Source organism: Drosophila elegans, unplaced genomic scaffold (genome assembly GCF_018152505.1).
Source record: "Drosophila elegans isolate 14027-0461.03 unplaced genomic scaffold, ASM1815250v1 contig_208, whole genome shotgun sequence".
NCBI lineage: Eukaryota > Metazoa > Arthropoda > Insecta > Diptera > Drosophilidae > Drosophila > Drosophila elegans.
The window spans coordinates 10750849-10775398 of NW_024545578.1; the positions used below are offsets into that span (position 1 = coordinate 10750849).

The 24550-nt window shown below is 42.1% G+C and overlaps 1 protein-coding gene across 6 annotated transcripts in view; it reads left to right on the forward strand.

Moving 5' to 3' along the window:
• Positions 1–24550, forward strand: part of LOC108146705 (four and a half LIM domains protein 2) — a 60160-nt gene that overhangs the window by 23594 nt on the left and 12016 nt on the right. For 2 of the 6 annotated variants that reach the window (XM_017272772.2, XM_017272773.2), the window contains 2 exons: positions 9691–10067; positions 10464–10708. In XM_017272772.2, coding sequence (XP_017128261.1) covers positions 9691–10067; positions 10464–10708 — 622 coding nt within the window. The other 4 variants (XM_017272774.2, XM_017272769.2, XM_017272771.2 and 1 more) reach the window with 4 other exon arrangements.

A 24550-nucleotide genomic window follows, 5' to 3' on the forward strand; every position in this document is an offset into this window, starting at 1 on the left:
GCCCCACGTGAGATGCCTTTTCGACCGAAACGCGATTAGAGAAACCATTTTCTTTTTTGACAACAAAGCAATTTAAAACATTTGCCGGCCAAAGGCCAGCACAAAAGTCGAAATAGTGACGAATGATCATTGTACTACTTGGAGCAACAATAAACACTGAGCAACGAGGCAAAGGCAAATTATTTGTGTGTTTACTTAATGTGACGGTAACATTACCGTGAATATCCACGAATCAAAGCAAACGTCAAAGCCCAAAAAATATGTGTACAATAAATAAATAAATAGATTCCATTAAAAAGTAAGACAGCATTTGTATCCACCAAACATGCTGCAAAAAGGCATCAAAAGTAGAAAGATGGCCTTAAAGGCACGGCACCAGAGCCATTTACACCTGCGGACTGTGGCAAGAGCCAAATGTATCTGCCGGCTATACATGCATGTATCCACAGCATCTGTATCTCTTTTTCCCCTACAACGCAATGTAATGTAATTTCCTTTTGGCTGTTTTTGCGTGTTCATGTAATTAAAAGCAACAAACGACAGGCTCGTGCATCAAAGGTGGCTCTGATGGGTGGGTTAATAAACAAATAAACAAACAAACAGACAAACAAACAAACAAACAAACAGGTTTCATCCCACAGCTGTTCACCTGGCCTCCTAAGTGCCAATGATAAATGGACTGAGTTATGCCCAATTGCATCTGCGTGTGCACTTAATATTGGCTTTTGAATGCGAAATCAGAATGGACCTCATGCGGCTTGAATGGGGGTGTAAATATATTTCAAAATATGGATATGAGAATATGAAATGGATTTGTTTTTTAAAGGGATTTTGATTACTTTTAAATATATTGCAGGGGGCTATGAATTTCAGCTTGATTACTCTCTTGATTACTCCCTTATATTGTAGATCATATGTATAGAATTTCCTGTATTTCTTTAGTTTAGATTTAAGATTTTTTGGGAAAATGTTTTAGCACAGTTATACTTGCATTACCACAGCTATTTAGGAACATTTTGGAACTTAAAAATGAAAATTTGAAGATGGTTTCTATTTTTTTTTAAACTTTAAGGCTTTGTTGACTTTCAACTTGTCTCTGCTGTATCTATATACATTTTAGTTTATTAGATTTATGTCTGTCCATTGGCTTAGGTTTCACAACAAAACTCCAATACGCTCAGATAAGTTTACGTGCTGCATTGAAAAGATACGATTAGTCAGCCATAATCGAGGTGGTGCCAAAAGAAGATACATTATCCAGATACATTAAAACATTTGCTATGCACTGCCAAGTTGTTCCGGCACTTGGTCGATTTTGGCTCGGCTCGGCCTGACACCGTGTCCATTAATCAGCTGCCTCGCCAAAGTCACGTTTTGCATATCGCCAGTGTGTCGTTGTATCTGCGAGACAGCTTGTGTGTGGATGTGGATACACTTAATGCGGCTGCTTATCAAGTTGACAGACGTTGCGGCGACACCGTACCAACTACCTGGATGTGTGTGGAACCTGGACGCTCTGGAGGAGCCTCTAATTAAGTGGTCTCAAACTGGAACTTGAACTTTGCCAGGCAATGGTCATCAATCTTGGCCAGATACGGGAACGCACATAGATGCAGATACAGACGTCAGTGAGCGCACATAAGTCGCCTGATTTTTTATTGTACAATTCAGCAAATTAATCATTAAAATTTACGATTAAGCAAGGAACAAAACAAAATCTTCATAAATTACAGCCGGCCCGGCGACTGAGATGGGCATGGGTGTGTTGACTCTTTTCGTGCTCGTGCGCCATGAATGAAAACACTTGGCCACACCAATCAAGTGGCCACTCCCCCCGCACCCGCCATTGGCCACACCGCCCACTCAAAGGCTTTGTGTATTTTTAGTGCAAATACACAAATTTGACCAAGTGCTGCTAACAGAAGCGAGCAAAGCGAATCCAATGGCATCATAATATTATTAGAGCAGTTGCGTAGATCTGAATTATGCCGCAAGGGGGTGTTGTGTTAGAAAACAAATGATTTAATAACAAATTATCGGTTCAGCGAATAGAATGACTTGAACAAATAATTACAAATGTTTGGCTAAGTTCTTTTTGGCTTTGTTTAAAATTAAAGTGTCTTAGAAAAATATTTGTTTAATTGTTTTTGACAGCCTTAAAAATTATGGCTCCCGATAACAAAGCAAAGCTGATCCTATGACACTATAATATTAGAAAGAAACAAGTCAATATACAAAATTCTTCAACAAAAATCAAAAAACAAAATTTGGTAAAAAATTGTAAGATTTTTTTTTAATTTTTCATTGATTAGACAATGTTGTCTGGTGGTATTTTTTTCAAAAAACTTGACCCCCACAGCACTCTATTCGACAACGTCTTTTGTTTTTTTTATGGCCCATTTGCGCTGTCTTTATGGATTTTGTCCAGCTGACTTAGCTTTCCCCACCCAACGGCATTTGGCCTTTTAGCTAGTTGCGTTCTTTGCTTATAAATAATTGCAGTTCGGAATTTGTTTCATGTCTGCTCACAGCTACATGTGGCAATCAAAGTCAAAGTGTGGAAAAATGTCGCAGACGCGTTTGACAAATGGCCGGAGCAAGTGGTGCGGAGGTTCGGTCATCCCATACGGCCTTGACCGCCTTCCGAGGGAAGGAAGCCAGAAGGTGCATATGATTGGTTTACTTTCCGAGTGGCAAGTGCAGGGACCGATGGCCATTAATTTGCCCGAATTACCTTAGCACCCTCCAGTCGTTTTCGTCCATCTCCCTGCCCCTCTCCCCCCAAAAACCAACTATCTAAGCGCTTCGTCAGCCAAGCGCACTACCTGTTGACTCATTAACTCAGGTTAGTAGGCACACTGATAAAAAAGTTTTTGTATGATTAAAACAATTTATTTATAAATTTAATTCATCTGATTTTTATATCGTTGAACCCAAATATTCGTACTATTAGGATAACAATTATTGTTAAAATGTATTCCAAAATTTTTAATTAAATAGATTTCATATAACAAAACAAAAAACATTAAATGGCTTAATAAGAAGTGGTTGTATGGTTACATGGTTGTATTTAATAGTTTTTTTTATTTATTTATGTAGTTTTTCACATTTAATTCAATTTACTTGTTTCATAAGTTTACATATTCTTAATCTGCCATTTATAATATGCAAATTATACCTAATTTCATAGAAAACGTTTCATTTGTTTCAGTGTTGGAGTTGCAACTCCCACCACATTGTCAATCCCCATGCACAAGTGTGTGTGGTAATGTTAATGAAGAGCGCCATAAAGAAGCGACGCAATGCATGGCTAATAAGCGGTTCTTACGGCTCTCTTTCGCTCCCTTTCTCCCCCTCTCCCTTCCATTCCTCCAGCAGCAGATGCAGCAGAGCACACTAGAGCGGTGTCATTATCGCTCACCTATGGGGCACGACCCCACCTCCCACTCTCTTTTGCTCTCTCTCCTCATCGCTTTCTATCTTTCAGCAGCTTCGTGCTGTTATGCTGGGCTTCGGGTTTTTGATTCGGCGGCCGAACGCCGTGCGCAGACTGCGACGCCGACGCAGCTGTACAGTTCTAATTGGATTGTTTGGCGGTGCGGTTGCTGGCGTTTCTCACTCGCGACTTGCGCGCGTTTCGCACGCGTTTTCCCCAGTCGGTTTGGCGGTGTTTGTGGAATAAATTTGTTAAATAAATACAATATATTTAATTGCACAAATTTTCGTATACTCACCTTTTGACTTGGCCATTGACTTGACGTCGGTGCGCGTATTTTTGCTCGATCAGAAGTGTTTAACATTTATTTGAATCGTAAACACAAACAAAACGCCTCGATTTGTTTACATTCTGCAGTGCGGTTTCTGGTTCTTTTATTATTATTACCGAAAAATGCAAATGTCAATTGCAAAAATTTAAAAGAAATCCTCCTACGGATTATTAATTTTTTCATTTGCCCCGAAAATGAGTCAGTTTGGACTTACACCACCCCCACTTTTAATTTTTTGTACTTTTATCCCACACATTGACATTTGTTTTCCTTTTCCCTTTTCACGGCCCATTGCGATTTTCCCAATTTTGTAACACATTGTGACCAGATTTCGCGGAACTGTAACCCCCGGAAAAATTTTGCATCAGTGCTGAGTGATAAATATTTATGCGATTATATCTTCAACCGTAATAGTTCTCGGGAATTCAGTGACGCTTCTACGATTTCACTGATCCAGCTTTTTGGGTCAACTCGACAGCTCAATGGGTTAATGGAGGGGTTTATTCTCGCTAGATTGATGAGACGATAAAGTGAAGACGACTGTGAGCTATCATACAAACACAAATAATATAAATCATAATAAATAATAGAGAATTAGCGGTGCTAAATAGAGTAAACAACATAACTGGGTAATGAGGTGTTTGCACTGTGATCGGTCAGATTGATAGGAAACTCTTAGGGGAAAAGCAGGCAAAGTAGAATAACTGAGTTATCAGTAATTGTATAAAGTTATGTTACTCGAGTGTTATCGGCACACTAGGTTACCGACTCACAAAATCTTCGGTTTAGATTTCTTGAAAGTAAAATGTTATTTTATGTTTTTATTTTGTTCTCAATATTATTATTACTTGCATTATTTCAAAAGAATTCATTTTGTCCCTTTTAACTGTTCCACAGTTCCCTATTAAAAATCACATTGGCTTAGTCGTTATTTATGCAGTGACATTTGCGGTTCATCTCTGTGGGAACCCCACACAAGGTTGTAATAATTCACTATGCAATTTGTTGCTAAAGAATATTCCATCTGCTTTCTGTGCGACAGCCCCAACAACTTTGACTATAACCCCGAGCTCGTAAATATCAACTAAGCTGCTCTCGGTTATAGGGAAAAAGGGGAGAGCTATTGAAGGGAAGGTATTTTGTACGGAAGAGGTTTGTGCATACTGCAGTGCATATGTTAATTATTCCACCTGTCCAATGATAGCGAGGTAAAAGTTTACAAAGAGCGGGATAAGGGGCTACTTCTACTCACTGATTCAATTAGCGGTAGCCATACGCATATAACCCATATTTGTGGATACACAGCAAATAAAATCATCATTTTTTTCATTTTTATATTGTTAGTTTTAGTTTTTTATCTTTTCGAATTTCACAAACAAAATAACTACAATAAAAGATCAAAGTATTTAATTGATAACATTTTTAATACGAAATTAAAGTCTGGATTGATATAAATTATGCTTATATTATTATTTCAAAGTTAAAAAGTTAAGAGTTCAATACAAAATTACTTTATTGTGCTATTTAAGATTACCATAACCATAAAAATTTGACTGATTATAAATTTATTGGCTTTTTTAAAGCTATATTCATAATTTACAGATTCTCTTAGATTTGATTAGGAAATAATGTCATATTTTCTGTATTTTTCTTCTCGGTGCAGTTGTTAGTGAGGGTGTATATAACTATACTACACTATATAGGGCAATCTGAGCGTCCGACAGTAAAGTGCATTGTTCTGTTGTTGTTGGGGTAATCGCATTAAAAGTCGTTTAATCGAAAGCGAAAAAGAGAGCTCCCCGTTCCCCCGCTTCGCCCTTTCTCTCACCTTGAGTGAAGTGGGTGGAAGTGGGCGGTGGGCGGGGAAACTGGGACCACAGCTCATAATTGAGATTTGTTGCACTCCGACGCTGACTTTTATGCGAGCGTTTTTATTGTTTATTGTTTACAGCGGCAACATGTAAGTGCAATTACTGCGGAAAATTGGATTTCCTTCCCTTCGGAAAAGCTTTCTCGTTGGCTCCGAGGTTTTAGCGTTTGGGTTTCGCTTTTCGGGAAGTGGCAAACAAATTGTTGGTCAAACAATACTGATTGCTCTCTAGCTGAAACCAGGCGATAGTCTGAAGGACATAGTATATGGGATTGAGGGAGGGGAAGGGGGAGGGGGAGGGGGAGCGGTGATGGCACAGGGAGCGTAGCCCCAAAAGTTTTCCAATTGCGGTTGCCGCACGGCGGTTGCCGCACGGCGCTTGCCTCTATAAACGAAAGTGACTTTGGGGCTTATCAATTGTAATTGTGGGTCCGGGTTACCGACACCTACTTCTGCACCCACCCCGCCCCCGCCTCCGCCCCCGCCCCCCTCGCGAAATGCTGCGGGGCCTAACAAGAAAAGTTGTCGCCGAGTTTGAGTGTCTATTCGTGTGAGAGTGTCAGAGTTTGCTTCAGCATACGGTACTTGACATAACCATAAATCTTTGTGGCAGATGTTGCATCAACCAATCTCAGCCCTTACATATGCATAAACCAATTTACTTACAAGAACTAATATAAATTCATAACAAAGAATTGACAATAAAAGTTGGCAAAACTAACTAGAATGTATTAAACAAAAAAAATGATTTCAAAATTAGCTTATGTCGTGTATGTCGTATCACCCCAACTTTATAATTTTCAAGTGAGGATAGCTTATCTATTGCATAATATAATTTAAAATAAACTTTAAATTAAGTATCAAATCCTAAAACTAAACTTAGGTCATAACAAAGTCAAATAAAACATTCCTTACAATTCTAGCACCCCAGGCATTTCAGTGATTATGGCTCACACTGTACCCAACTTTTGGCTTTTAATTACATTTATCTGTCAAAACTTTCAGCCCCGAAACTAGTTTTATTTGTTTTCATACGCATTTCTGTTGATTGTACGCCATACGATATCAGTTATTATTATTATATTATGTTGCCCTTTCTACGCGTTGCTGTTGTTGTTGCTTGTTGCTTGTTGCCCGTTTCAATTAAATACAAATCTTTGCCAGATGGTAAAGCGCAGAGCATTCGCTTTTTTCGCGTCTGTTTTTGATATGACAAAAAAGTCTTGTCGCAGCAACGTCTCTAATCTGGAATGAACACGTTTTAATAGCATTTTAATTGTTTATTCAGCGATAACGTTGCGCATCTCCCTTCGTCTGAAAACTGAAAGCAAGCAGGGAAATAGAGACATGTAGATAAAAGTAAGTCGAAAGAAAAGGAATCATTATTAACCATATTAGCACATATGGCCCGCATTGGTGCATTGTCAACTTTGTAGGTACATATCTCTGGGCAAACAAATGTGTTCTTCAAGGTCCCAAAAGCAACTGAACTTAAAGACTGAGTTCCCATACAGCTGCGGGCATTCTAAAATCACTTGAAAATTTAAATTTAGATTCTGGCCGTGTGATCTATCTGTACTTGGAAATCTGTCAAATTGAATTTGTTTCTACATCAATTACGGAAATGACATTTATTTCTGGGGGAGAATATTTTGTGACGACTCGAATCCACTTTATTTGATTTTTGTTTTCATTTAAAATCCATTAGAATCAATTGTTGGCTATTTTGTCATCAGTGCAAATACTTTTTTTATTAACAGCATAATAAGCTGTAGAGCATTATTTAACACAAGGTAAAAATATGACAGAAGCATTATCTTTATAAATAATTCCATTACAGGCTTCCTCAATCGATAACTTACTGATAAAAGTCATATAATCTTAATAAAGATAACTACCTAAACCAAATATTCTTCCACCCTTAATATTACATTTTTCAGTAGAATCTTATCAAAACTTGGTTCTGAGTAGTCCATTTAATTTTAGAGTGTTTTTCATTTTACTGGACTCTGAATGTGTAAACATATCGTGAGCTAGATCTTTTCAGAGAACCTACACTTTGTGTGTCACAGGTATATGACTCACTTGAACGCACATTAAATTATTCAATAATAATGCAAATATTACTTTGGCTAGCAAAAACCTGTTGCACTTTTCCGCATCGAAGTCGTGAGCAATTAGCAATCAGTTCCTCATTTTCCAGACAAGACCATAATAGGACAACTGGCATTTTGAGACCACATACCCTCCGTCCATATAGCCATATAGCCATTTGAACAATCGCCAACCCCTGTTTCCATTTGGTAGCATTTCGGTGGAAGAACTCACTTCGTCTTATCGTATTTTGAACGCTAACGCAGTTTGTCCTCCGTCGATGATTGAGCAAATGGAATTTGGCAATTTCGGTTTTCGGTTTTCGGTTTTTCGGTCTCAGCTCCGCCGATGACATCACACACACTGACGGTGATGGCCAATCCTACCCAGGAGTTGGAGCTGTGTGTGCGTGGGTGTTTGTCTGGGGGGAGAGACCTTTATTAATCTTATCAAAAGATGCTTTTCTACCTTTTATTTTATTTCATTGCTAGGGGCGTTTTTATTTTTGTTAAATGTCAGTCAGTCGGACAGGCCATAATCGTGAGCTCATTTTAGTTGACTTTCTTTCTAACAACTTAGGTAAAAAATTCAGTTACTACACAATTAAATATTCTGGTACAAATATACATATATTGCAAATATTTGCGATTTTGTATTTATTAAATGAGTATATTTAAGTTGTCTGCAGTTATACCGGAGTAAAATTATGTATATACAAGTAAACGCATAGTTGGATCTCACCAGAGATTTCTGTGGGAACAAAGTCGTTGTTAAAAATTCGAAGAATGACGAATTCCCATAATAAGTTGATTCATATTCTATCTGCAATTTATCTCTCTGTGTAACCGTAACGTATTTACGCACAATTTCTATGGTGTAGGCGTATTTATGACTGCGATTATTTTGCTTGTATCTCTAATTGAAAAATAAGTAAACAAGCAATTATAGAAATTCCTAGTCTGCAGAATTGTTCGCATAGGTAAACTCAAATTATATGATGGTAAACAAATCGTATCGGAACAAAGGTCAAATTAACGCTATAATCAAAATGTCAATGAGCAAATAACGCGCCGCGACGTGCCGAATGAAAGGTGATTTAACTTTAACCGCGAGTTTCTCTTATTTTCGTGGAGGTGGCAGAGCGAAGCACCAAAGAAGAACCGACAAATTGTGCCGAGTCAGGCAATAAGAAAAGATTTTTCAACAGAAACACATGAAAGCCAAGTTCATTAAGACAAAAAGAAACAGTAATAGGAACGAAAAGAAGCGGCTAAGCTGTCGAAACCCCTTGGTTCAAAGAGCGGCTAAAAGTGGCGTAAAATGGTGAAAATGCTCGATCTGGACCGTCACGCAGAGTGCCCACTGTGGGCGGCACTGGCCTCCTCGGATGTCCCGTGGACCGGCATGGACTACGCCTGCCTCAACGTGCTCAGTATCTACTGCAAAGTATTCGATAAGAAGGAAATATACGATCTCATAGTGAGGTAAGCGTTCGGCGGGTTCGCAAAGCTGCCGCTAGATGGCGCCACGCGCAACGAAGCTGCGAACAGTGGAATGTAGTTTTATTTTAAGCGTAAAATTAAACAAAAGAGGGGGTCTGTCAATTAATTAACATTTTGATAAAAAATATTGAAATTATATGTAATAATAATAATAATGAAAAACTATTTTTTTTCCCTTTTTATATACATTTTGTAAAGTTTGTTGGTAGCTTAAATGATTTATCTGTTATATGGCTTTAGTTTATGATTATTATTTTTTATGTGAACCTAATAGAAACTTAACATATACGTATTAAATTTGTTTGCTACCATATACAATTTTTGCAATTAAAATAGAGAGGGAGATGAGAGTCTGTGTTTTATTCAACTACTTAAATTTAATTTATAATAATAAATCAAATTTTAAAGTATTGGTTCTCTTTTTCAACGATCCCTACATTTTCTTTTGATTTTCCAGGAAAACCTGCCAATCTTGCAAATGTCCTCGCGAGGCACATGCCATCTACCAGCAACAGACGACCAACGTGCACGAGCGACTCGGCTTCAAGCTGGTATCTCCTGCGGATTCCGGAGTGGAGGCACGGGACCTGGGATTCACGTGGGTGCCGCCCGGAGCACGGGCATCGTCGCGGATCAACCGCTACTTCGAGCAGCTGCCAGAGGAGGCGGTACCTCGGTTGGGAAGCGACGGAGCCTGCAGCCGGGAGCGCCAGATCTCGTACCAGCTGCCTAAACAGGACCTTTCGCTGGAGCACTGCAAGCACCTGGAGGTGCAACACGAGGCTTCCTTCGAGGACTTTGTTACGGCGCGAAACGAAATCGCACTGGATATAGGTAAGTTGTTCTCCACAATATTGACAAATTAAATATTGAAATATTCAAGATTCGTAGATTCGGATACGTACTTTATTATCCATAATAAAATTATGAATATATGTTAGATGTTTTCAGTAAAATAAGATTGTGATCATAAAATATTGATCTTTAAAACATTTTATTTATGTATATTGATTTATAGTTATCAATACTGGGCATTGACTTTAATTATTACTCAAACGTACTGTTGCATTACGACGTTACGTGTTATATGAGTAATTAACCCAATCTAGTAATTGATGGGTTCTGATGAGTAACTATCTTTTGTGGTTAACATTTGTTTTAATTCCCTTACGATAATGCTCGTAGGATGACTTAACTGATTGCGTTTTGCATTATCTTCCGGTTGAATAGCCTACATCAAGGATGCCCCCTACGATGAGCATTGTGCGCACTGTGATAACGAGATAGTCGCCGGCGAGCTGGTGGTAGCGGCGCCCAAGTTTGTGGAGAGCGTGATGTGGCACCCCAAGTGCTTCACCTGCAGCACCTGCAACTCGCTGCTGGTGGACCTGACCTACTGCGTCCACGACGACAAGGTCTACTGCGAGCGTCACTATGCGGAAATGCTGAAGCCCCGCTGCGCTGGCTGTGATGAGGTGAGTTCCCAGCTAGATTCTCCCCAGTATTTGCTATGACCCCCCAACCCCATCACCGATCCCTAATTGAAAATTATTGTGTGGCATAGTTTGGGGCGCTTTCCGCAGATGCTATCTGTGTGTGTGTCATTTCCCAACCGAGAGTGTCCGTGTGAGTGAGTGCCCTCTGTCACGGTCCCTGGTTTTTATCGCCCGCCACACGCAGTTCACGTTTATTGCATAGGTGCGGCTATCGCCCTTTCCCAAAGGTTATGGCATTTTCATTGAACTTCACTTTGGAGGAATCCTCCAGCTCCGCAAATGCAGCGACTCAGCGACTCAGCGATGGCGATGGCAACAAAGAAGCGAAAGCAGTTCATTGGCAGCATTGGCTGTTGACGCGTTGTCATCCGTACCGAGCGGAAGTTCACTGCGAGTGAGCCGGATATTTGTGGTATTCGCGGTTAAGGTCAGAGATTGCAAAAATCACTGATACTGAAGGTATCCTCTATCTGTTTATGACTACAAATTGAAACAGTTTAATAACTAGCGGACATAGTTGCTTGGGAACTGATTAAAACTAATCACGAATCGTTTTATTTCTGATTTTGTTCTAAGCACTCGAAGCACTTAGAAAGTACTTTTCCAAATGCTTTGATTTAATTTTGTAAACTTGTTTATTTCTCTTATTGAGTTGTGAATATCAATATGCAGTTTAACTGACTACAAATATACAAATATAAATCGTTAGGAAATAAATGAACGAAATTCAATATCTTTATTTAATGTTTAGAATACCAGAAGATGAGTATTGTTTTTACCTATCGCATATACCAGGTGTTTATTAACCAATAAAAAAAGCTTCACAGTATTTTGAAGAAAAGATAAATATATATCTCAAATCTAATTGAAAAGTTTATATTCAAAAATATTCTCCCAAAAGCTTTACTAAAGCGAATTCTTCCAAATATTTCCCAAATGTATACCGTTTTTTCAATTACCTTTACATTCGTTCACTGCTTTGATATTTGGCCCAACCCATGACAAAGAAAAACTTTCGCTTTCGCTGCGAAAAGCTAAATATATAAATAAATATGCACCCAGGCGACCCATATATGCATTTTAATTGTTGTATTTTTAGCAAAATTTCTAATGACAATCAGTTTACGAAAATAAACAAAAGAATTCAAAAATAGTCAGGCTTTAATGTGGGGCAAGAACATAATTATGTGCAAATTGACAATAATTATACTGATTGTGTCTATTGTTGGCGGTGCATAATGTAAAGAAAACATTGAAGAGAATCACAGAGAAATTCGCAAGAAAGAGCAGGCCGAAAGCTGCTGGCAATGTTAGTGTCAGTGCCAAGTCGAAATTTATGGCAAACATTTGTGTGCAATCCGCTCGGAGGCGGAAAATGGGGCGTGGCGACCCTGGCCCCAGGCGCTTGCTATGCCAAAGAAAAACAAATTTGCAAAACAGTGTGTACAGTAAGATTCATGCATTTAATTCTTTATTTGTTGGGGAAATATTGAAATAAATACATTTTCATGTCTTTGACACCAACTGTGCGTATGCGTAATATTAGTGGAATTTCAGAAAGAACTTACTTTACAAACGAGAAATTTTTTTTCTGTTAAGTTTGCTTTAAAAAGCCACTATATGAACAATTCTTGATTCAATTAAAATAGTTTTTAAATATTGAATGTCAATTGTGCCACTGATAATAAAAGCGAATTGAAAACACATCGAAATGTGCATAACGTATGCCATAAATATATTTTATCCCGCATTTTTTATGCAAAAATTTTTATATGGCTCGACCGATTATAAAATTTCTGTATAACTGAGTAAACATATCTCAAATTCCTTATTCTAAGCAATTTGTTTGCCGAATGGGATTTATGGCCATGTCGCCGACTGTTCTCCTGCAAGAAAACTGCGAGCAAAGCAGAAAGTGGCGAAAAGTGTGTTGTGGAAAACAGCAATCGAAGCGTGGACCAAAATAGATCGCCCGAAAGCAGGGGGCGTGGCCGTTGGGGTGTCGACTAAACTGATTAGAAAATCCGCCTTGGCCAATTCCTATTGCTTTGGCATTTGACACAGAGGCAGTGCAGCAGCGGACGAGGCCGAAACAGAGGCATTTGTGTTGCCAAATTGCCAGCGACAAAAGTCGCCGTTGTCTTGTCAGTTGGCTGCTCTCTTCGCTGGCCGTCAATTAGCGCCGTTTGCCATTTGAACGGATTCGGTTCTTGGCGGTTCTCTCGCCGCTGATTCACTTGTTTCTCTAAAAATCGACGGACCCTTGGGCACTTGCCGCCGCCGGGGCATTAATCAGTTGCAAGACGATCGATTAGCGGCAAACAAGAGTCCGCCCGTCGAATTGCAGCCGTCTGCCGTCTGCCAGTTGCCCGATTATCCGATTCTCGTCACCTCGCGGCTCTCATAAAAGTCTCAAAACGTAGATAAATAAATATATATCGATGATTGGTCCAATGATTGGCGAGCGTGAAGTGAGATAAATATTTTTCGAATTACCTAATCGACTGGCCATTAACGTGAGTGGTGTGAGTTTTTCGAGTGCGTGGTGAATACAATTTATATAATACGCGTTTAACCGAATCGTTTCTCGCCGAGGCATTCTCATTGCATCGCCGAGCGTTGGAGGATTCGGATACGGATTTGGATTCGATATTGGGCATTACGCAATGGCCGCTGAGGAGACGGCGCTAACCGGCGTCGGCGAGCTGCTTTTCTCGCTGCTAATTGGCTATCTGGGCGCCCTGGAATTCGCCTTTGTAGCCCGCCATCTCTACCACTGGAGTTTCCGTCATCCCGGGGATTCTTCTGCCGATGCAGCTGCTGATTCCGAAGAATTACCTCGTATGCGTGAGAGATTGGATAAGGAGATTAAAGAGGCGGCCGAAAGAGAAGCCCTCGCAGGCACCAATGTCATGCAGGATGGTGTCCTTTACAGCAACGGCATACGGGTGGATCCCGCTGGAGACAAAAGAGAAGCTCTGGCCGCGGAACTGGCACGCCAACAACAGATCGAAGCGGAGACGCGACGTCAGCTGGCCGAAGCCGAAGCCAAATTGGCTGAAGAAAGACTGAGAATCCAGAGGGAGAGGGAGGAATCGGAGGAGCAACAGAAAAAGCTCTTGGAGGCCGAAAGACAGCGCGAGAGAGAGCAGGCGGCAAAGGAGCTGCAAGAACAGAGAGACGCCGAACGCAGGCAGCTAGAGGCAGAAGAGAACGAGCGTAAACAGCGTGAAATCGAAGAGAGAGAACGCCTAGACAGTGAAAGAAAACTTATAGAGGCGGAACGTGAAAGAGAGGAGCAAGAGCGCAGACTGCAAGCAGCTGAAGAGCAGCGCGAGATTGAAGAAAACGAAAGAAGAATATTCGAAGCAGAGCGCCAAAGGGAGCAAGCCGAACAAGAGAAACTCCTAGCCGAAGCCGAGGCCGATGAAACCGAGCGTCGTCTCTTTGAAGCCGAGATCCAGCGAGAGCGCGACGAAGCCGACGAAGAAGAACAGGCGCAACGTGATGCGGAGATTGTAGAGCGTCTACTGGCAGCTGAAAGAGAGCTCAGCATGAGCGCCACCGAGAGCGAGCTGGAGGAAGAAGCCGCCATGGCAGAGCAGTCCCGTCGCCTCATTTCCAGTAAAACGGATCTGGAGCAGAGGCAGCGGATGATCGATGAGAATGCAAGACGGTTCCTTGAGGCTGAAGAGGAGATGGTGATGCTGCAGCAGCGCCAGCTGCAAGCCACCCACAGCAAAGAAGAGGCAGATGAGTACGCCGGCATGGAACCCGTGGTGGAAGAACCCTGTGTGAAGAAGGTAGCGCCACCTAGATTCCAGGAGCCAGCCGAAGAACCTTTGGTGGTTCAGAAAGTGAAAACGCAATTTGGTCAGGGAAGTGGTTCCGAAGACGGCTATTTGGTTAAGTCGAAGACCCTCACATTTCCAGGTGTTTCCGATGAAGGTTCATCCTTGGAGCCCTTTTCCAGCCAACAATCTTCGTTCAGTACCCAACTCTCCGACGAAATCAACCGCACCGAAGGCGAACGCCCAGAACCCGAGGGGGAAGATCAAATACCGGATATTCAGTACACCGAGGACTACCTTCGATCCCTGGATGGAATCAAGAGTCGTCCATTGGTACGAGAAGATGGCTCAGGCAGAAGAAGGGCTTTCAAGAAGCGCCGCTCCAGTGGCAGCTCCAACTCCTCGCGAGACTCACGCGCTTCCCGCGACGAGGAGCTCAAGATGTTCACCTCGCTGGAGGAGGAGGAGCTGCGCCATGGCGACCGGGATGACTACAACCCCATCAAGTATACGAGTGAACCCACCCTGAAGGTCAAGTCCCACCGTCGCCACAAAAGAAGTCCAGCAAAGGATGTGAAACAGCCAGCAGATCCGAGTGGGTCCCTGGAGATGCTCGGCGAAGAGAGCACAAATCCCTGGGGCGAGGTGGTACCGGAGCACTATAAGGACACCGAGTTCTGGAAGCGGGAAAAAGCCCTCTCCATTGACGAAGAGGTGATCGAGCCGGAGAGACCTTCCAAAGGACAAGATGTGGAGGACGAAGCCACAAATGAGCCGAAATCTTCCTCTTTTGAGGATGCTACTGAGGCACAAAACGAACAGGCAGTGGCTGCCCTCAAGCAGCAACTTTCCAAGGAGCAGGTGGTGAGTAAATGAAACTATCAGTCAAGGACCTTAAACAATGGTTTATTATGTGTGTTAGGACAAGGAAACGGAAAAGGATAACACGCAAGGAGCAGAGACCAGCGACAGCAAAAAAGCCAATGTAAGTGCGTAGGACAGCCACCTAGTACCTTCTTACATCCACTAAATCCGATCCAAACCTGATTCACACAACTCCAAGCCCCACTGCTGCTTAACTAACTTCCCCTAACTGCTTTACCTCTTTGCATTTCATATGGCTACCGCTTCTGCTTATCGCTTGATCACCTGCTTTCCCGCTTTCCCTCCCTCAAAAGTTGCAAACCTCTTCCGCAACAGAGGAGCAATCAAGGGGTGGCTCACCTGGTTTGCGACGCAGTCCACGCATGGATGAGATGGAGCACTACCCGGAACGCTGGTCCGCCAGTCAGGAGCAGCATCTGGAGCCACAGCAGCCACCGCGAGCAACACCGTCCATCAATGTCCAGCAACCGGATACGGCACCTTGGCGGGATCAGTATGGATTGCTGATGGAGGGACTCAGCGACTTCTACGACTTTACCGCTTCCGTGAACCCTTCAAGATCACGTTCCGCATCTCGAAATCCCTCACCAGCTCCCAAGAATGTGGCTAACCTTATGGATGTGGACACAGAACGATCGCTCGAGGTATTCGACGACACGCAGGAGGGTATAGTGGCAGGTGAACTTAACTGCGAGTCTGTGCTTCAACTCCTGGAATCGAACTTGAATGAAAACGAGTCCTTAAATGAACAGCTGCAAATACAAACGGTGGCCGATGATGCTCGGAATGGTAATTCTATGTTACCAATGGTATACGAGCCCCTAGAAGGAGCTCCTCTTGGTACTCCTTTAGAGGAAAGGGGGAGAGAGCCGTCTGTTGGCAGGATACAATCCCGATCCCGATCACGTTCCCGTTCTCCACTCCCCACCTCTGAGAATCTGGAGAAGAGCATTCACAAACGCAGGGAGCGACTGATCAAACAGAACGACGAGCTGGCTGAACGACTATCCCACTCTGGTTCGGAAGGTTCCATGGAAATCGAAACTAATGCCAATGAAAGATTGAGCCCACAACTGGAGGTCATCCTGCCGCAACCCGTCATTGAGATCAATGAAAGGGTGGATGAGCCCATGGAAGATGCCGAAACTACGCCCGAACAGATGCGACTCTTTGTGGAGAACTTAAGAGCTGAGCGGAATGCCCGCTCCGGATCGAGATCCCGTTCCCGTTCCCCGCTGCCCACGGCAGGCAATATAGAAAAGAGCTTGGAGAGCCGCCGTCTGAAACGTATCCAGCATAATGATGAAATCTTCGAGAAACTACACGAACAAATGACATCGCCAGAGGTCATAATAGAGTCCGCTTCACCGCCAAAATCACCGCTTCCTCTTCCGCTACCCACCATATCCATTGAAATTGTGGAACCACCAGAGGAGACTGCAATCCAAACCGAAGCAGAACCTGAGGACACTCCAGAGAGTATGGCCAGACTTTTCGAGCAATTGCGCCTGAATCGCGTACGTTCCCATTCTCGGTCCCGATCGCGCTCTCCACTGCCCACGGCGGCTAATTTGGAGCAAAGTGTGCAGAAGCGACGGGAGAAGCTGATAGCCCAAAATGATCAGTTCTTTGAGGTGCTCCAGGAAAGAGCAAGGACTCCGGAACCCGAAACCCGTTTGACAGTGGAGTATGTGTACGAGTTTGTTGAGGAGAAAGAAGAACACAGAGAAGAAAGACGCGATATGCGATCCCTGTCACCATCTCGTTCGCGATCCCAGTCCCCAGATCCGGTGCCAGATGAATTCCATCTGATGCTCAATTTGGAGGGCAGTGAGTTGCGTACTTTACGCAAAAATAGCGAGGAGTTGGAAAGTGTCTTGGCCGCCAGTGCCAAGCAGCGAGAGTTGGACCTGGAAGCGTTGGAGAAACTTCACAATGCCAACGAGGAAGTGGAGTTACGCGTGCTCAGCCCCACCAACTCAGAACTAGAGCGAGTGGTCGAGATGACACGGGAGAACGCGGATCTCGATCGCACGATCTCCGAGGTGGCCAGGGATCTGCAGGATGAACTCGTGGCCAGCGGCTTCAAACGCTCCACTTATGTGGGCGAATCGATGGATCTGGGAAGTGATCAGTTCAAGGAGCTACGTCGTGAGGCAGCTCAGTTTCAACGATCCCGGAGCCCATCTCCTGGAATGAGCATGGATCTGGCACGAGAGCAGGCGGCAGCCCAAAGGGAACTCCAAGCAGCCATTCTAGACTCTCTAACCGACAATCGATTAGGCGCCAAACCAAAAACTTATTCCGAAGAAAGAGCCGGCGAATCCCATGAGATATCCCCCGCCCAACTTGATGACTTGCGTCACCGGACCGCCGAGTTCCAGCGATCGCGTAGCCAGAGTCGTTCACCCTTGAGAGATGAGGAACTAACTCAGTTGAGGGACATTGAAGCGGAGTCGGCCAAGAGGGAGCTGCAAGACCAGTTACTGGACAGATTGGCCGCCTCGAGCATTAATTTTGAGAACTTTTCACGGCACTTGAATGCCGACTTCTTGGACAGTGAACGACGGGCCTCTGATTCAGCTTTGATGGGTGACATGGAGCCGGATGAATACCATCACTTCCGTCGCTACTCACTGGCCCAGGAACAGCCCGTTGAGGAGTACCCCAGCGATGACTACGTTTACATCTCACAAATCGAAGTGCGAACTCTAACGGGGACCCGAACTTGGTTAAAAGAGGATTTTTATACCGAAGAGCAGGAGGACTATTCGGAATCGAAGAGTCCGGTTGTGGATGAAGATTCCTGGGTGAGAGCTGTTTTGGCCGCAGAGGCAGAGGCAGCTGAATTCGATGCCACCAATGCCATCTACAGCAATGACATTGTTGGGGACCTTGAGAACCTTGACCAGGAGAGGAGCAGCTCCAACGACAGCGAGGACACGCGCCAGACAGTGGTAGAGATTGACGATGAAGATGAGTACGAGTTTGAGCTGGACGAGGGTATCTCGGATAACAACGAGCGCACCCAACCCACCGATGAATCCCATCATGACACCTCCGAATGTGAGGAGGCGGAAAGGAATGCAGATCGCTACGAGAATCGGGGAGCTCAGGATTGGGAAGAGGTGGAGGATGTTGAGGATTTCCTTGACTATGGCTTCGATGATGGAGCTGTGGGCGGCGCAACACCCTACTCCGACCCGGACTCCTTCATCGAGCAGATCTACAACGAGGCCATTAAGAACAGAAAACAGTCGGGCATCCTGCGGGAATATGAGACCATGGTTCAGGAGCAATTGCCCTCGGACCACAGCGAATCGGACAAGGAAAAGTCAGGCTCTGAGAGTGATAAATATGCGCTGTGGGCCAAAACTAGGGAGTTGGAGCGTTCTCACTCCAGTACCCGCCATTCGGACGTCGACATAGCCTTGGGTTTGATACCAGAAAACGATCGCCGGGAATCTGAAATGCGTTATTTGGGGGATGCTCATGTTGCGGCCCGGCAATCTACGAGGTTACGATCCCGCTATGGTTTTAGTCCTAATCTGGAAGTGGGTGATCTAGAGGACGATATCGAGGTGGATCTGAATTACAAACCCAAGAGAGAGTACAACTGGCGCAAGAACTTTCGACTAGACGACAACGATGAAGAGGAGAGGAATGCTCAAGATATAGGAGATGAGAATGACGATCAAGAGGCCAGAGATCAGTTTGAGGAGGAATTTGGATGGCAGGAACGAGAACAGGAAGAAGAACAGGACCAGGACCAGGACCAAGATCAGTTAGTGTATACAAATGAAGAAAACGGTGAAATGGAAAATGGAGAGCTATTGGACAACCGCCGAATCAGTCTAGGTGGAGAAAGCATCACACTCTTCAGCCGTAGTCCTGTACGCGAAATTCTTCCAGACGTACCTGAAGAACTTCCGCAGGACGAAGATCTACCCGAAGAACAGCCAGAAGTGGTGGCTCCCTTGGAAGAATCGCCCGCTGAGAAGCCCAAAAAGAAGAAGAGCAAGAAGAAGCTGCGCAAAGGATCCAAAACCGAGGAGGAACTAAGGGACGACAACGATTCGGATACGCAAATGGCAACTACTCGACATAATGAAGATCAGGAGGTAGCCGAACCACCCAAGAGAAAGACACGCTCCAGACGAAGCTCCAAAAGCAGCTTGACCAACGATGAAGCCAACGGAGCATCAGGACTCTTCTCACCTCGTCACAGTCTTGCCCTTGTGGGTGAATCCTTGGAGGGCATAGCTGAATTTGAACCACAGGAACGAGACGAAGAGCAGTCCACCAAGAAAAAGACCAAGAAACGCAAGAGAACTTCGGCAAAGGAAAACAAAGAAGAAGCTAAAGAGGAGACCCAACCGCAGGCTACGGAAGATTCTCAGTTGGATGAGGCTCTGGCTGCCGCTCTGGCGGAGATTGCGCATGTTTCGGTGTCCACTAATTTGACTCCAGAATCCACGCAGCAAAATCTACTGTCCACCATCAGTACTGGACAGAGTGTTTGCATAACCCCAGCATCTTCGATCGAGGAGATTGGAGAACCCCCTTCATCATCCACCACTACGGTGGCTGCAGTGGTGCCGGCCCGATCCGTGGTGGATACCTTCGATATACTCAAAGATGCCAACTTCTATCCGCTTTTCTAGCTCGCTTGGTTTGATAACTAGTCTTGTACCTACCTACACTCTATCACTCATTTGATTTACTCTCTATCTGTTTCTTATAGACATGTTCATAAGCCAAGCCAAGTCAAGCCAAGCACAGCCCAGCACAATCCAGTCCAAGCCACATCCAAAACCGAGCACGCTGTACATGAAATCAGTCCCAGTTAAAGAACCAGTGTCCAGAACTCAGAACTCAGTACCCAGCATCCAGCATCCGCTCCTCTGACTGAGGGTAAAAACACCCGATTATGGGGGTCCCCGAACCCGCACTGTATAAACTATGTATTATACTAACGACCCAGAAAACTTTGAACCCAAGAAATACCGAACGATTGAAGGATTGTTTACCATAGCTGTTAGTTTACTTAACGATTTTGTCTTTATAAATATGCCGAGAATAAAAGCCAACTGAATAAATGAAGAAAACAATTCGTTGTACTCTGGTCGCTATAAATATAAATTTCGTATCTGTGGCTTGTGCCAATTCTGCATCGGCCACCGAAATACTCGGGCATTGAGATCATGATCATTCATGCCGCCGCACCGGTGTCATCCATCCAAGTGCAACCGCAGAAGAAGAGGGACCATAAATCTTCCCACAATTGCCCATTTTATTGTAAATACACTATACATACATATATCTGCGGCCCAATTTGCATTTTTGCATGATGTCATCGTTTGACACACGAGTCTTACCAGCCTGAGCCTGGTGATGGGCCAACACATAAATCCCATTGGGAAATGTTCGCCATATAGATTTACTCGATTTTTAATGCTCTTGTCATTGCGACTATAAACGAAACAAAAACAAACTGTCAAGCAAACGAACTTTGTATACATATATTCTTTGCTTTGCCCGTACACTTGGGTTTATTTGACTTATGTGTGACTAATGAGCCTAAGGTCAGGTCTAAGTAGCATTATGTTGGACTAGAATTTGTCACAATAAAATATGTATCATGTTTATCTTTGGTATTATAATGAGACAAAAATGTCATTTAAATTAAAAGTGTTTTTTTTTTTGTTGATTTATATATATGTTGATTGGGACTAAATGATCTGTTAGTTATAAATAAAACTAATGTTACTAAATAATTTCTAGTAATTAATTATGTTCAATACAAATTCAATGTGCTATTCACGAAAAACTATTCATATTTTCTGAAGTTTATCATTAAATCGTCAATTTAGATTTAAAAATAGGACTATATCATGTTTGTTATTGTTTCTTTCTTGCTAACCTTTGCTAAAAAACCGTGTAAATGCGATTGAGATTCTTCCCTTTAATTATTTTCTAATTTATTTTCTGGTTCTTCCCCAAAGTATGCAGCGTTCGAATCCCGAAAGTATGCTCATCTATCTAAAAGATTTCCAGCTCTTGCCATTCGAATTCATTCAGGTTTTTCCGCTTATGTCTGTTTTGACGAACATGTTTTTTTTGCGCTTATTTTGCATATTATTTTTTGGCGATATGCCCCTGTCAAGTTTTATATGTCGTGTCCTTAGTCAAATTAACCAAAAGTCAGCCACTGAATGGCGGCAAAGGTTCGCATAGATAACAAATTATGTCAGCGACTGTCAGTCCGCAAAAGGGGAAATTGAAAATGAAAAATTCTCAAAATATTTGTGACAGGCCAACAGGAAAGTGTGTCACTCGAGTGATTTGTTTACGCAGCTCACTTGGCTTTGTTCTTCACTTTTGCACTGGGGAAACGGGCCATTTGGAATTTATTTCTGTAAAACTCATTACGTAATGCATCTGTACGGCAAATAAATGTATCTCTCCGAACTTGCGTTAGAGCCACATCCAAGCAAACACGGCGAAAACGCTGCCAAAAAGTCTTATTCAATAGTTTTGTCTTTGACATGAATTCATTTTTCTTGCGGGGCACACTTAAAAGCCAGCGGTTTTATTTTCTTTCATATTTTCCCCCCAAGGAACAAGCGCATATAGTATTTGTACTGCTGGCAGAAAATTGCCTTAAATAATTTTTAAAAAATTCACTTGAATGTTGTGCGTTCAGCTGGTAAACCAATTTTTTTTCATATTCAGTGTCAGTTAAATGAAACACCTTTTTTCACATTGCCAAACATTTGTTTTTGCATTCCAAAAATAGAGAGTCATCCATTTGGCATCACTTGCTTGCATATGTGAATTTTTCGATAAATTTCCAAAAAACATGATTTCATTTGATTTGCCTCGACCATTTTAAAGACAAATTAAAAATGTGCCAAATTAAAACCAATTCTTTTTGGGGCGCAGCTGTTCTTAAACTTGAACTTATAGACATCCCCCCATTGAATAATTTACACAGAATAGGCTTCTTGTCTTGGTAAAGTTTCCCTCTTCGCTTTTGATTCTCGCTCAATAAACAAGAAATAAAAAATATAAAAATACGCTGGAAAATACGCGCCTGTCTATATGTGTGTGTCTGAATTTATGACCCAATTAACGCTTTAACGCCCGCGTGAAAAATGCCAAATAATCGTAATGAGGAGCGGAAGGAGGATGACGGGCAGTCACATCACGCAAAAACTTTTTATCAAAGATTCGCAAAATGCAGTTTATTTTTAGACCAACTCACAGATTGCATTACACTCGGCTCCATTGCAGTTGTTGTTGCTTGTGTCTGCGGCAAAAATAGCAACAACTAATATACACATGCGATGCATTATTCTATAAGTATGTGCATATACTCAAGCACGAACATATATCATGCACCGTATATGATAGATAGGAGCATGGCCAGCTGAATGAAATTCGGGTGCAGAAAACGAGCCGGAAATACATTTCCATTTAAAGAAACTCCAGAATTTCTATATATTTATAGTTATAAAATTTTTAAAGACTTTAAAAATGTATAGCTTAAGACCAAAGTTAAAACAGAAAACTTAAAAATAACAAATAAGAAAATGAAGGCAAAAAATATGAATATGCTTAAAAACTATGCAATTTACAAGTAAGACTTTTGATGATTTGTCATAATTTTGAAATACTTCTTTAGATTAATCCCTGGAATTTGAAAACAAAAAATGTTTAAGAAAAACAAGATCTATTAAACTTTTACGTTTTTATCGTTGTTATAAATCAAAGCTTTTATTTTATAATTTCGGTTAATGTTATGGGCAATACTGCCTGGATATTTAATTGCATCAAATCCCCATCATCTTTGCTCAACCCACGTCAGTGGTACAACATTATTAAAGCCATAAATTCCCATCACAGCAGTGAATCAGTTTACATCAACATTTTGATTCTTAAACAATAAACATATATTTTTTGTGGTTGGTTCCCTTTGGCCAAAACATTCACGAGTTGTTGATTTTGTTTATTGTTCATTTTAATCTGACATGTATTTCTTATTCCCCGCTTAGGTTAGACTGTCGACCTAGAACGGCGTTCATTTGAGGCCTTGTTAATTGCTTTCCACTAACAAACTGTCACTAGAACATTCTCACGACCCGTTGGTCATTTGTACTTGTTTAGTTCTCGCCAATTTACCTTGGTCATTCGCCCTCAGGTATCGCGTCAATTTGTCTAATGGAAATTTGTTCTGCTCTTGAATAAACATTGGTTATTAATTGGGGTGAAACATTTTTTTAAACACATCGAAAACTATGACATTGATTTAGGACTAGATGAGGTCATGGTGAATAAGTGATCCATTAAAAGCTACACATTTTATTTGCTGGATTCATCAAATGTCAGAAGTCTATTCCTTTAGCAGCTTATTTTTAAAATAGCTTAGAATTAAATTAGCTTACAAACTTTTTTACTATTTTTGTAATAATTGCTTTTAAGCTTTAATGCATTGCTAATTGATATCATAAATATACCCATTTAACGTTAAATTATAAAAGCAAGCAAATAAATGCTAAAGAACAAAATTAACTTCTTAATATTTCTATTTATGGTTTTGCTTAATATCGGAATAATTTCTTACATTAAATTGCGAGTATTTTTCTAATTTGCCGGCACACCTGTTGGTTCATTTCAATTCAGTAAACATTTTGCGCCCATTGGCATTTCAATGATGTCTGTTTGCCAAATGCTGTAATGCCAGAAAATCAAGAAATTTCGGAATGCCAAAATAAATTCCATATATATTAATACTAATACGATAGTGTATGGGCTGGAGATCAATTAGGGAAATCTATTGGAAAATACGAACATACCGTAGGGGTGCGATAATCAAAATGCCAGACGCAGATCATCGTTTTAGATTCCATCCAATGGCGATTTATGCTCCACTGGGTAGCGATCGTGTCGTGTGTAGTGCAGTGTGGGAAGAAAGAGAATTTTCCGAGATTTTCCATTTACGAGAGTGTTTGAATGTGCGCTTCTTGTGTGTGTCGTGTGCACAAGCGCCAGCAACAACAAGAAAACCCACTACATTTCTTTTGGTGAAAAATTGAAAATTTTTCAAAACTCTGACAAGCACTTCGAGGGGGGTTTTGGGGAG